Below are 15796 nucleotides of genomic sequence, written 5' to 3' on the forward strand. Positions count from 1 at the left end.
ACGTTCGACTTTAAATGGCCGATCCGGTTTTGCGCAGCGTCCAAGATTTTTTCTATCGACAAAGTAAGCCACTAGATTGAAAAAGTATCCAAATTCCTTTCATATAACCCAGTGACACTTAGAAGGGGTGGAACATCACCATGGCAAGTCTAACTTCATTGACTTTTCTTATCAATTTACAGAAAGAAGAGTTTTATTAAATTTCGCGGTTATGGAATGGCTGAAAGCATCAAAAATTTGCAAGATGGAAATTTAACAGTTTTTGTCCCTCGGTTTTACATTAAAAACTTTACCTGTTTTTCGATTTTTAGCATTTTGTCAATAGCTGTTCTAGTCTCCTAACTTCTCGTAGCCATGACGTTTCTGAAATTCTCACGTTGTCTTTATTTCGATTGTCGTTTGCCTTCGTAAATCAACACAAATATTCCGAAATATGTCCGAATCGATCCGTTTTGCCGATAACCCACCCTTCTGTTTCCCGTCCAGCGAATATGGAAAAAAATCCGAACGATGGACAATTGAAAAAGGGCTCCGCTGCGAGCGTCGACGGGGCACCCCCGCTTGTCTCATCGCCGTTTATCACGGTTTATAAAACAAATGAAGCGACCCCGGGGGCGCAGCTAGCTTTGATAAACTAGTTTGCAGTTTTCCGCCAAACGCTTGCATCCGTTACGCCACGGTAGGCAGCAGCCGCCCAGTGGCGTCCCTCCAAAATCCAACATAGGGATATTCTTGTGACCAGTGATGTCTATGAATTGATTTAAATGGTTTAATTTTATAAACGAAATAGGCGAAACTTAGCTGATTGGGTAGTGCCATCTGTAACCGGGCGGCGTAATTGTTGGTTAGAACAGTGCCTTCTGTCGGTTAGTAGTCAAACTTTAGTTACTTGATATCCTTATCCTAAACCTCTCCCAGGAAACGGAGGATGCAGAAGATATATCTACTACTCTTTTAAATGGGTATTCCAATGATGAATTAATTATGGTGTTACCAGGAGTGGTTTATAGGCATCCAGCTTCTAAACCCTATATATCGTTATATATCGTAATATAACTTCAAACTCTCATACACTTCCGTTTGCAGATATATACGAACACCACATTTTCCCTGTGTAGATAGGAAGATAAAGATATGACTAAATTGGTTCTGTTGGAATTGAAAAACAAAGTGATGGGTAATGAAAACAAGCAGATATACAGGCATCAATCAAAATTTCTAATTCACCAGTAAACTCGGTGCCAATTGGGAAATGGAGAAAACGCCACTGTCGGTCGAAAAAGGACGCCGTCTCTTTTGTTCGAACTTCATTCACGCAGAACAATAACGTATCCAGCTACAAACAATGCCGTTATTACCGACTATTCAAATATTTGACAAACATCAACATAATTATAATGTTTACCGCCGAATCGACTACGTCTGGTGTATATGGTTCATATCTGACCGCATTGCAAATATCGAAACCACCGATTGTTAAATTTAATAGTTACACACGTTAATGCGAGACTGTAAAAGTTCTATACGGCGGATATTCCCCCGGAATGTTAATTTTCCGAAAACGGGGGTCGTAACAAAAACCGTTATGTGTTTGTTTCGTCCGGGGTTAGATCAATCTATTTTTCCGCTCGTCCAATAAATGCGCCATCGGAGGATAACGAGAATCTAATAGGAACGAGTCGGTCTGGCGGACTTCCGAAGCAGTCGGCTTTTATTATAGCGACACTTAACACTCCGACGGAAAAGAAATACGAGCGTTTTTCGTTAATCCTTTCTTTGTACAACCAGGCGGTCCCACGGCACTAAATTAAGATTTAACCCAATTACCGTCCCGTAGGGGAAACCGCCCCCACCCCTTTGCGACCATTACGGCGCGATAGTAGTCGTTTTATTTTTGGTCCGTTGCCACGGAGATGACCGCCACTATCAATGTTACCATCGCGATTCGGTCTGCTGCCTGCGGCACCGGGCTTGCCATTGTCAGCGGCGTCGGTAACACCCTCGAACAAGACACAAAGTTCAATTGACAGTTGAAAATACTTTTTCAAACTGTTACCTTCAGAGGTCTTTACGGTGCATGTCCAGTCAGTATTGCCGTCACATCTTTAATAATTGACAGTCTCTTAGATGCATAGAAATAATGGTGCAATTTATTTTCTCATTTTAGTTGTCGACTTTAGTTTCATGACGTTTTCAGTCATTTCCGTGGACCGCTTCGTTTCAATAACCCAATCTCCGAACGAAAAAGACGATATCAACTTACAGTCTACCCGCGTCTCCAATTGCTCATCCGATAGAAGCGTATTTATTAGAATTTTCTCCGTTTCGTGGAAGATTTCCATAACAATAATAATAGTCGCAATCTTGAAGGAGCGAGCGAATGAAGTATTATTTTTATCAATCCGAAACGAGCCTCTTGGATGAATACCAATGAGCTAACGCGCAGCTGTGATTTGTTTCCTAATGCTCAATCGGCAAAGAAAGAATTTTTGAAATTATTAATTGGTATTATTATTAATATTTCGATTTAATGCAAAGAAGCAATGACATTGATGAATAACAATCAAACGATAATTCTAGATGGGCTTCGAATTTCTAAGATATTTTTTTAGAGATATCCGATAAGACGCAACAATAACATAAAAAAAAAAATAAAAATTACTTTTTATTTTAATATTGCTGCAGTATTTAATTGCAAAAGCCTTTTTGTCGTGTCACAGCAAAATGATACCACGTTGCGACGCGACGGTCCGATATAAATTGAATTCCTAAAATGCCGAATAAATAATGTTAATGGGGATCTGCGGCTATAGTTGGAAGCGGTGACTCAGAGTCTCGTCCTCCGTGAAATATGCCGCTGTACGCTTGTTCTTTATTCGGGCACAATTGGGGGCGCGTCATGCTCCAAATATCACAAAAGGCGCACAAGCGTCTGATAAAACGCTTAACTGTGTAAAATGGAAAACGGCGTGAGTTAACGCGATAATACGGCGTGGGAATTTAATTCTGGGACAGTCGGCCGGATTAAAAGGGTTATTATTAGTTAGCATTGGCGATGGGAGCGGGGAGTATACGTCATAATTAGGTTGGGGGTCGCAGAAGCCCCGTAATCGCTCTACTGACGGCGTAAGCCTGATCGTTTTTCCGGGGCGTTTTATTTATTAAAAACGTGGACGTATTACACTCGGTATTAAAAACCATCATATTCTTGGGCCAAATGGAAACCGTCGTATGAAAACGGATACCTATTGGTTTCTGGTGCACGTATTCGGGACGATATGACGGCGCGCGTTTCGAGAATATTCTTATTGGCGCGCGGCTCCCGGGTAAATTCTTGTAAAGACAAAACGTATAAAGTCTAAAATTTTACACTATTACCGCGGGCGTTTCCACGGAAAGCTTCCGGGGGAATTTACTTTTATGATACAACTTATTCTCCGCATACAAAAGAGCGACGAACGCGATTTCCTCGGGCTGTTGCCGAGATCATCATCGGACCGGGTCGTTAGAATTGCAAGTCTTTAATCGGATACGCCACTCCGAAGACGCAAGGTGTAATAGTCGAGACGTCGCATAGTCGCTTGCAGAAATTCCATCCTTGCGAAGAATAGAATCGTTTATAGGCAAATGAATAGAGATTTTTATGCACCAGAAATACTGGCAAGATACCGATTGGACCATCAAAGGAAACGTTTTTTCCATATAATTTAAGTAATGGACACTTTGGTTCCACAACTAACTGTAAAATAAAAACACTTGATAATGTCGTAAATAGATAACCATTCCTTTCCCAACAGCTGTAACATAATTACAGTAATGTGCAAAAAAATTATAAATATAAACAGATATGTAATTGTTCAAATGAACAGTAATCCCAACAAATAAAAAATGTTATTAAGCTAAATGGGATTAAACTTCACACAGTAAGTTCAGATTTAACCTCAGAATTAGGAAATATATCTTATTTAGTAAGTTACCACAGTCAGTTTCATTATCTATAGACAAACGACCGGGCTATCAATGAAAAAACGATTCAATAGTAACGCTTACCTCTAGCTGGATAGACGTCTTATCTAAATGTGAGATATTTTTCAAATATACGCAGGTCATAAAAATGACTGATCCATATTCAAGTTTGCTTTTAACAAAGGAGGGGTACATTATGATATACCAATTTTTTTTTATCTGATTACAACCGGACAATGTTTATATCGTTCACAATTCATATTACAATCATGTAATATAAAATTTAGCTTTCTAGTAAATGTTAGTATAAAGCATTGACTTGTATTAAAAATGAATCATTTTAAATCTTACCGACGCAAAATAACACTGATTGCATTGTATACGAAAGCTTCTTGTAGTAGAGCAATTTGGCCAAAAACAGAAATAGTAACCGCCCTACAGAAGAGCCTTGTGGAACTTCGTCATTGGCAAAGTATGATTCAGATCTATAATCGTCCACTTGAACAAACTGAGTTCAAATATGAAGAAAGCATGGTATTAGTATATTAGAAAACCTCGTAGCATAAAGTTTACTTAAATAATAAAAGAGATCACCTAACCAAACCGTTACATAATCTAATTTTGCACTACATGAACGTTAAGTTATATTTTGGAATTTAAAAAAATTGATATGGGTTAGTAGATACAAATTGGAGTTTCCCAAACGAAAGGAGGGTCCTGTAGCCTGTCTTATTAACCATCGTGCTTATTATCCAAGACGCTTATATCCCACTTCTGAGATGAAACGGAATAAAATACCTCGGAAGCAAGTAACGACACTAAATAACGGGAAATGTTTAAAATGTTTAATCTTCAGTTAAAAATCAAATCAAAAACTACTTTCAGATGTCATTCCTGAAAAACGGAATAAGCCGACAGAGCGAAATGAACGTCTCTCTCGGCCGAAAAAAATAAAACGAAAAAATTAATTAAAGTGAAAGAAAAGCTAAAAGCATTCCGTTTTGCTCCCTTTACTTTCTTGGTAATAACTCGCCTATCAGGGAATCTGCATACAACGTCAGTGTCGACTCGTGATCTCGTCTCCTATTCCAACTGAACATCGCGGTTGGTACTTGATTTATATAAAATTGTTTTTTCCTCTCCTCCTCTCAATAGTATCAGAAGGAGGTCTAATGAGATATAAGGCAGTGCTATTTTTTTTTCTTAGCCAAATAAACTAATTTTTCGACCGTCACACACGTATTGCCTTTCAGTGAACGCTGAAAGCTATAATCGCTTCTATTATTTTAGAAAAGATTTAACTCTGTAATGCAAACATTTAAAAATAAGTTAAGAGAAGAGTAAAGTTATGCTTTGTTATGCATTTCAGTTATTTCGACTATATATGTACGGAAAGTTTAATAATAATAATAATAATAATAATAAGATAAGTTGTATTTGAGATTTTTTTTTAAATAAAATAATTAACACTGAAACGCCAAAGTCTATCGACGACATTTATGTTTAAATGGATTGCTTAGAATTTTAAAATAATCCTCTAAGAATAATATATTTTCTTATCGGGCTTCATTATTTCTTAATAAATATAACATTTTTTGGTCAATAAACTGTCTATTTTTATGTCTACCTTATTAGCTTAATAATAAATATTACAGATTTCTATCAGCTATGCTAGAATTAAATCACATGTTTTTTTTTTTCGAAAAAATGCTTTTTCCAAATATAGATGCTGATTTTGTAATATTTATTAATATTTCAATGCACTTTATTCCTGATAGTGTTATTCTGGTGTCTGGTTGTATATATTTCTTCTCCAAAACCCACAAGCCCCGATTGGGATATTTTTTTCGGGAAATGGAATATGGAATTACTTATCGGCACGCCGCTGTATTCTAATGAAATATAACGGTCCGAGAAATATTTGTTTCGTTTTTATTCCCCCTTTTCGCCCCCGAACTCTTTCCCGGCTGCTAGTTAAAGAAAACAGAAAGAAAATTGTTCACGTTCACGGCGAAGCGTTTTATATTACTGATACGGGTCGAGTTGCCTATTTGTTTTCTTTTATTTCCAGGACTATCTCGGTGTAATTGCTTTAAAATATCGGAATAAAAGTCCGGAAAACGGCGCGCGTATTGAAATAGCGAACACAATAGGCCGGCCGGGTCTCGGTTTATTAGCGATATTTTTGTACGAGCAATAATCTGGGACCGTAGATGCCATTAGGAAAGCTTACGCCGTTAGTTAGTTAGTTCAGATTAATTGATAGTTGTATAGAGACGAAGCGCCAAACATCGTAGTTAATATCAGTTAATCTGAAATAACCGCGCACTGATAAATTCCTAACTAAGTATTGAACATATTGAGCAGCTTCCCCATTTGGAGTATTATTACAATGAACGTTAGCAGCATAGTATATGAAAGGGGTTGACGTAAAATCGTAATCAAAATCTGCAGCATTTATTTTCCTATTTTTTAGAGACTCATTGGCGGATTTCATAAATAGAATATTTGTATTTATTTGCATTATTTTAAATCGAACCTATCGGCAATAGTCTGGGTTGCAGTTGCCATTAGACAAGCTCACCCTGGAGATATTTCCCCACGTGAATACTTGAAGGAAACGTATCATATTTCATCCGTTGACGGTACGTCGGGTTATGTTTTCCCTCGGCGGGCGCGCTTGAGCGTACTCAAGGTAAATTTAGAAGAAAATTGTTTACGTACGAAGTTTACGAACGTTTCTTTCGCGATCGGCACGTTTTTATTGGACCACGCCCATCGCCCGTAGACCGATACATCATTCCCGTTTTGAAATTGTCAAACGGAAATAGGTTCGGTGCCCGTTAAGAAAATCACGTTCCTAATAATAAATGTACCTAATTTGATAAATTGCCCGGGGAATCTGTTCGCATCTACTGACTTCCGATAGATCCGTCAAAATGACTGGAGATTTAATAGATGGACCCATTAAATTTGAACGTTACACTGTGATGCAAATAAGATGGGGATCCTGACGGCGGACCGTTATTAATAATTTCTCGTCGATTTGCTACGGGCTGACGTTTCGAACTTGTTAGCTCCCTCTCTCTCTCTTCGTGGACGTGGACGTTTAGTTTTAACGGATTATGTAGTTTGAGGGCGCGGGGGTGGGGGCAGGCGCGTGTATAGAGATTCGGTGAGGTCCTGCAACCCTTATAACATAGCTACTGATATGCTCCAGGAAAGTTAAGCGTTAAACTTGGTTGATCGTTGATACGATAATGATTTTTTGATCCTTGGTGGCCTATAATCTATTATTAATAAATAATTTTCAAAATTACTTTTCAGCGGGTTTCCCAATGATGGCAGGGACGTTTTTATACACATGACAAGATATACCCGTATTTATATAGATAATTAAAAAGTGGTGTGATAATTTTAAATAAAGCCAATGGAAGTCAAAACAAATAGTACTCTGTATACATTCTTCAATCAAACAGGAACAGTTATGTTCACAATTAAGGCGTAGCCAGTGAACTCAATCAATCAAGCTAGAATCGGAACCAAAGTGTGTCCATGTAATAACGAAAATGGTGACATTTTTAACACTTGTATGACATGATGTATATTTGTGCAGATTATTTGGAAATATAAAATAGATCAGTATTTTTACACTCTTTACCTATTGATATATTGATATATAATTAAAATAAATATTTTGGTACATTTATTCAAAACATTTCCGATTGCCATGAAAAAAATCACTTTTTTCTAATTAAGCTTTGAAAAATAACAGAAGTAAATAATTCGCTTATTGTATTAAAACAAATGCAAGTGGTCTGGATGACATATTACCGTTAGTGCTAAAGTACTGTAGTCCATTACGCATATAACTGCTGAATCGAAATAAGCTACTTTCCGAATGAGTTGAAGATATTAATCAATAGAGAAACCATTGCCAAAAGTTTCTAATCCTATTAGATTATCAGATATTCGAATTTTTTATTGTAAAGAACATTGTTCCACTTACATAATGTGGTTTTAAGGAGAAGTCTGGGACACAAGTAACATTGCTGAATGTATTGGATGATATTTTTCGATCGCATGATAAGAATATGAGTACCGTTCTAGTGCTGTTAGATTTCTCCAAGGGTTTGGATACAATCGATCATCAAGTTCTAATATCAAAGCTAAAATATGGATTTTTTATGAATCTTTTACTCTTATGTAACCAAATCTGAATAATAGATAGCAAATAATATTCTGAAGTGGCAAATTTTCGGATCAGGGGTCCATAGGACCAAAATAGGATCAAAACTTCTTCAAATATTTTAATTGATGGCACAGTGCTTAACTTCGTTAATCATGCCAAGAACTCGCGCATTTGTTTAGATAGCGAGCTGAGATTTAGAGAATATTTAAAAAGCGTATTTCAAAGAGCATATACGGCATTAAAAATATTATACAGTAATATTTTAGGTCAAAAGTTAAGGAAAAAGTCGTGCGAGTCCCTTGTCTTATCAAATTTTAATTATTGTAATTTTGTCTATGGTTTTTGTTTAGATAATGAAATTGAGTGAAGAATTCAAAAAATTCAAAACCAATGTGTGCGCCTTCTGTACGGCTTGAGAAAATATGATCATATTTCTAATTTTTGTAAGCAGATTTGATAGCTTAGGGATGGAGTCTCGTAGAAGACTACATTTCTGTACTTTTATAATAAAGACTATAAACGATTGAGATACTCCGTCCTCGAGGGGGAGTTTTTCGTATAACTCCATAAAATACTATAATTGAATACCTAATAATCTGGTAAATTTAAATTGTATTACGTTTAAAATTAAAAGAAAGAAAGAATTACTGCATCTACAGAATTTCCTGTACCGATTTTTCTCGTAGCTAGGATCGGACGTCATCATCAATTGCTTTTTTAATTTGTGTCACGCACTGGTTCTTTAGAGTAGCTAATTCTAAGCTAGACTGCGCCAGTCGACTGTAATTGGTCTCTGTATTGTATGTTTGTTATGCTATTATCATATTAACATATTTAGGTATAGTTTAATATAGTTTTTATTTAAATAACACTCCTGGAAAAATTAATGCAGCTTTTTTCATGCCGATACATTTTTTTAAAACGATTGGAAAGTCTTAAACATTTTCAAGTTTCAAGTATATCAATTTGTATATTAATAAATTTATTTTAAGAAAAGTATGAATATTTAAACAAAATATCGTTTGATTTCCAGATCCATATACATAAAAGATTGATTGAAAAATGAGCAAGAGAAAGACAATCCTCACTTCTTTTTCCATTGTAAAATGACACTCATACACCACTAAAGGAAAACTGGTATGTTGTAGTCCTTCAATTGGTGCTTCAAGTTAAGCAAAGGGGAATTTTAACAATTTTTCTATAATTTTAACAATATCGCATTATAAATAAAAACCCAAGTTTTTGGCAAAATTGTTATGGGAGAATTTTGCTTTTTAAATGGCTTTTAAATGTAAAATTCATTTTTTATATGGGGAGAATCAAAATATTTATATAGAGGTATATTATTACCGCTGTTCTGTACCTTGAAAAATATTTTCACAAAACGGTTTTTATATATCGAAATTGAAGGAAAAATGACGCCATATGTTGTTCGGGTTTAATATAACAATGCTTTGGCAACTGTGAAGTACGCCTACCGATTTTCAACAGATAACTAAATTTTTCAACAATAAATGAATAGTTTCATCAACATACAATACCATTAGCAAAATTCTCAGATAACAATTTTGTCAAAAGTTAAGGGTCTTATTTATAGTAGCAATTGTCAAAATTATAGGAAAATTTTTAAAAATTTCCCATGGGCCCATGAAAACATTTGTTCACAACGTCAAGAAATACAGCACACTAATGTTTTTTGCATAAGAAAGTGCCCCCTGGCCTTTGCCGCGCTTTTCCACCACGATGCGCCATTCGAGGTCGAGTTTACTCGGCGCAGCTGAAATGATTGCGCCACAAATCTGAACGTTAGCGCAGCGGGAAGAGTTGATTTATTTCTCATCTCATTTCTTTCTCAATATGCGGTCGTGCGGTGTATAAGCTTAATTGGTCCGAACATGTCGCGCAGGCCAATCGCGAGGTCGTTTGACGTGACAGTCAGATGTGACCCCCTCCTACCGCCCGTTATCAATGCGGCGAATTTGTCTTTGTTTGCGCCATATAGACTCGCCAAAAGCCCAACAATGTCGAGACTAATATCGGAGCTGCGACACACAATATGCATTTCTGTGATTTGTATTGCTCGAGCACGATCGCCTCCGTCCGATAAGCGGCGTCACAATGGAGGCTGAATTTTCGACAAACTACGATCTGACTACGAAATGAACATTATTTTGACTGCGATGTGTGTGAGTGATGGCGTGACATTCTCGTGCTGTTGTATACGGCCCGGCGAATAACGAGCGTGTAAAGCGAGGACCAAAATATTTCGTCGTCATACAAGATCAAAACGAGTCACTGATAAAATGGTTGACACCCACTGCCAACTCAAAAAAAACTTACTTCACCCCCGGTGAAACGGCGAGTGAAAATCCCATAACCTCTACACTATATTAACAGGTAAGGATAACAACAGAACAATGCTTAATGGAAGATGATGGATTAGTAAGTTGTGGTAATGAGAAAATTATGGAATCGATCCATATTAAGAAGTGGAGGATGGAACACCTGATTTTAATTCACCGATATAGATGGCAGCGAAATTGTTTATCTAGAGAAGCCATTGTAAGACACCGAGGGTGTTCTAAATAAAGGTGGGACATATTCATCTGTGCAATACCACTACCACTACATCTCCTGGAAAAATAGGAAAACCCATAGCAATAATTCACGCTGGGACAAGACCAGGGTTAATACCAAACGCTTTGGAGTTATCTGCAAAAAATATGAAGGAATCGCTTGTTGACTTATATATGAAGGTTGGTTAGAGGACAAATTATTACGAAATATTCCACCAAAAAGCGTGATAGTAATAGACAACGTGAGCTATCATTAATGGTATATTGAATAAAGTTCCTAGCATCCAGCAGTCACATTCCATGGATCAGCAGCCACGGAATTATACTTATTAGACTTAGACTCATAGTTTTGGTTAGTTTGACGAGTTTTATCATTATTCTCTTGATAACGATCGGATAAAACAACAATAATAATAATAAACTGTCTATAAAAAATCAAAATTATCGTCATTCGCAAATTGCGCTATTCCATGTAACCACAAGAACCTAGACAACAGCACCAACACCATCATTGTCAACAAACACATACACATCATCAACTCATACGTTAACAAGGAGACATAACCTGATCACTTAGCGTAATCTTAAAAGAGGCGTTTCTTAAAATTTCTTCTCTTTTATTTCCAAATAATAACATTTGCGTTTTGCTAGTATTATCCAAATTTATTTTAGTAGCAGCATTTAAAGCCTACCTAGCAACAAGTGAGTATCATCGGCGTATTGATGAGATTTACAATACTTACGAAAATTAAAGAGAAGTCGGCTGCATAAACTAAGAACAGAATAGGTTGCAGAATACTCCCCTGGGGAACACCCCTTTCCAAAGCAAAAGCATCTTAATGAGTATCTCTTGAAATTAAAAAAAAATTAAAGTTTTCAGGCAAGAGAAGGAAATGATCCTAGGTGTTGAACGCTTTGCTATAGTCCAAGACTATAAGACAAGAGTTTAATATAGAATCAGCTGCTCTTAATAAATCATCAGTAACATGAAGCAAGGCAGAAATAATGTAAAAGGTCGAAAACCCGATTGAATGTACGGGAGGATTTTGTCATCGCATAGGAACTGACGTAGTGGTTTAGCTCTATTTTTTTCAACAACCTTTGAGTTGGTGCACCAAAAATTTTTAGGAGTTTTCTCAATTCTCAATACTCGTTTTAAGCAATATCTGATTTAAGACGGTTGTATCTTAAACTTGACATATTTTTAAGTTTTATTAAAATTTTAAGGGCATCTTGAATGAAGCATGAATATCATATAATTCATATTATTCCTAATTTATTATCGAATGCCGAACAATCTTCAAGGGTCTGAAAAAGTGGTGGATTTTGGTCTTTCTCCAGCTTGAGAGTACAAGAAACAATACAGTGATCTGAGATATCACTTACATCATTAACTTTAATATTGAGTGGTGACCAGTACATCAAAAAGCGAACTAGAGTTACCCGACTGTTTGAATATCGGAAACAAGCGGGAGTATTAATTTTTAACAAATCAACATTGAAATCTCCGCCGAATATCAAAAAATCAAATTGATGAATAAGCGCGTTAAGGACGATTTCCAGAGAGTAAAGACAATCAAGTAAGTTAAAAGTTGGAGGTCTGGTATTCCTAGACACATGGTTTTCCCTTCGATCTTAATAGACAACCATATTTGTTCGAAACTATCATTATATATACCGACACATACGTACAGATACATGTCAACTAAAACATTGCGATATAATTTAAGGTAAAAGCAATGGAAGTCCAAACAAATACTTTCCCTCTTCTTGTAATCGTATCGTTAAGACAACTTCTAACACAATTTATTGATCAAGACGTTTTTACTTTTTAACAGTTTCATTTTACCTTTTGGTCAATGCTGTCACCGGTTAACCGAGCAGCGTTGGACGACAGCATCGAAAAGAAAGTCATTCAAACTGAAATCTAGAGATATTTCGTTAATCGCTTCGTCGATTATTTTTCATTCGAATGATCCCAACACTAGTTATTACTGCAAAATGTAGTTCAAAGATTTATCCGATTCGGGCGTATATATCTTCCGGCCGGGATTTATGGCGAAATGAACCGAATTACTTTAATTTATAACGATAGTTTGAACCCCATGGCTTTTCTTTAATGCCACAGTCGATTCGGTGTAGTTTATATATAATGCAAAATGTAGATGTTTGGTCCTTTGTGGAGAATAATAATGATTCTTTAAAAAAAAACATTTATTGAATTTATAGGGGTGGAACACTAAAAGGCAAACATAGGGTTTTCTTTAGTATTACTTACTCAGTTAGTTCTTCAAGAGTTCCCCATCAAATATTCGGAGTTTTATAGCAAACTATTTGGTTTTATTAAGTAAGAGTACGAAAAAGTTTCTTAGAATAATATATAATATTGGCCTTCATTGGTGACACGCAATGAACTCGGTTAACTGGATTGATAAAGGCAAGCCCACAGGGCAAATTTGTAGATACTGCCATCCATTGCAATTCAAGGACAATCAAGTGATAATGAAGAAGGTACTATCAACAAAAATGTGGTGAAATCTGTCGTAGTATCAGCTAGATCTGAGGCACTGTATGTTTGCATTTCCTTCCTTTATCCATGTGTGACTTGGTTTTCTACCATTGATGAAGGGAAATAAACAGTAAACACATCTAAAGCTGCTACGATACATTTTCCAAGAAACTTTTTCTTATGTATTACTGATAATCAAAATCAAAGAATGTTTATGATCAAGTTTTGCGCCATCACAAGACGCACGCAAGGGAAAAGTAGAGAAGCAAAATAAGTTCAGCGACCCCCCCAATGGTGATTGGTTGGTGATTTTAGTGTTAAAAACTTTATGACTATTTGAAGTGCAAAAAAATGTCAAGGATTAGTATATTATGCAACAAGTGCGGTAAACGGCATTTGACTCACGAGTTTACGAGCAGTGCGAGTGTCTGATAAACGAGTGAGTTAAAAAGTTTACCGAACGTGTTCCATACTAAACTTTTTCTAGGAGCGTTAGTTTTTCGGTACATTTTCGCAAAACAACACGAATCCATTCACTGACATGACTCTCAGAATTGACAAACGTCAAAATTCAGAGTGTGGGATATATCTCCGAAACCGTGCGGTAAAATCCCGTAAATGTCCGAAGTGGCTCGCATTCATGGGAAACGAAACTGACGTGGTAAAGTGACGCTTCCCGCACGATAGATAGGTGGGTAATTAGGTATTTTACAGACGGAAGTAGAAAAAAAATTATAGAGCCAAGTTGGATAAGTTCATTCCTTTCTCAAAATTTGGGTCAAAGCGGTTAGTACTTTCAATTTTAAATATACAACGAGTAGGAATGATTTTGAATTTTTGTTGCAGATAAACGACATGCGGACGGCAGGATCGCCGGACTCGAAACCGTTCAACTCGATCGTCGTTTCCGGCCGACACTAATTAATAAATAAATAAACAAATTTCGTTTTAAAATGAAACCATTAAAAACGTACTGAATTGCGAGCGGCCGACGACGTCACAGTTATCATTTATTTGGGACGGGTAAACATTATCCGAGTAAAAATTCAACAAAATTATGTAAACACGAACGTTTAAATCAAACAAAATGTCAGAATTTGGCGAATTTATCCGGAAAGCGAATTTAAGGCCTTTTCAACTTATGCTAATATAAAATATATGCCTAAATATGTTACGTCAGGTCTCCCGGCAGGCAGGGTCGGACTCGCACGAATTCAGTCTCGGCCCTTTGGAAGCCACGTTGAGTTTTTTGTGGTTTTTCGTGCCCCTGATGTCGACCGTATCGTTGACTAGTGTTACCGTGTCCATCAGCACCAATCACTGGCTCCACACTACCGAAAAAATGACCAATCCCGCATACAATGGTACGGGAGACTCCGACAAGGAGTATCTGCTGAAGATGACCATCTCCGGCTTGTGGATCTACTGCTTCACTAACCGTGAGTAACAAAAAGCTTTTAAAATTACGATGTAGGCCTATGACGTACACGTACAAAAGACACCAGATAGGTCCTTATTTGGAAATTAAACAAGAAAGTGGTACAGGCAAATGAGGTACAGAATTATTTGCTAAATTGTCTTATATTAGTCGGAATTAATCACTCAGTTTCGTAACAAAATGTCGATAACTTAAAAGCAGACATATGTTATATTTTTAAAAGTGAAACTTTGATGGGCAAATTTGAATTGCCGTGAATGTTCCGGTGTGTTTGACTTTTTCTTTTTTTTGTACTGCGTTCTAACAATTATTGCGGGTGGTCATTTCTGTATGTAAGTAGGATATGATCAAATATGTTAATTTGTGCTCTGAAAACCTTTTAATATGCGATCATATTTCCAGAATATGTTTACAAATTGTTGCAAATTCATAGAGAGAGTTGAGAGTACTTCATAATATTGAAGTGCAATAAAAACTCGTATCAATTAGAATGTGCATTAATTTTCCCGAATTTCGGTGCATTCAAATTGAAATTTTCACCACGTGTTTTGACATTTCGACGTTTACGTATTATTGGTATTTGGGACCACTTCTTGACCTTCTACATCGTGAAACATATTCTATCGCCAAAGTACATTGCCATTCACTTTTTAAGACATTATTGACGCTGAGTTGTCTGGTCTATTTTCGATATACCGTCATTGATATCGACGTATACATCGACGGCATTAATAACCAAAGCCGACGACGTATATCAAATGACTTTCGCTTTAATGCTTTTGTGTCGCTACGTACGCCAAAAGACGGTGTGTTTTTGCAGTTTCTGTATTACAAATAACTCCGTCATTACGTGGAGTTTCCATAAACAATCTGAAAACTTTATGTAGCGTCCTCTGTTTGCCGAGCGTCAACACTCCGTTTCTGTGCTATTTGTTTTGGCCTTGTTACGCCGTTGTTTGCCCCGGTTTTTACTTTTAGTTATCATATATGGTTTAATAATGGTTTGCGGTGGTTTATTCGAAAGTCGCCGCGCTGCTTATAATACAAAAGAGGGGTAAAGTGAACATATTGATACGGTTGTATCGCTATTTTCAGAGCGAAACGTCAGCATCCAG

General features: G+C 36.6%; 1 protein-coding gene across 1 annotated transcript in view; it reads left to right on the plus strand.

Moving 5' to 3' along the window:
- The window catches only part of LOC132699574 (uncharacterized), a 430959-nt gene that overhangs the window by 89200 nt on the left and 325963 nt on the right, over nucleotides 1-15796 (plus strand). Inside the window, exon 2 of the mRNA XM_060666367.1 lies at nucleotides 14090-14682. Coding sequence (XP_060522350.1) covers nucleotides 14412-14682 — 271 coding nt within the window. The 5' untranslated portion in view covers nucleotides 14090-14411. The remainder of the gene's footprint in view (nucleotides 1-14089; nucleotides 14683-15796) is intronic.

This window comes from Cylas formicarius, unplaced genomic scaffold (genome assembly GCF_029955315.1).
Source record: "Cylas formicarius isolate icCylForm1 unplaced genomic scaffold, icCylForm1.1 PGA_scaffold_3__17_contigs__length_32017465, whole genome shotgun sequence".
In the NCBI taxonomy this organism is placed as follows: domain Eukaryota; kingdom Metazoa; phylum Arthropoda; class Insecta; order Coleoptera; family Brentidae; genus Cylas; species Cylas formicarius.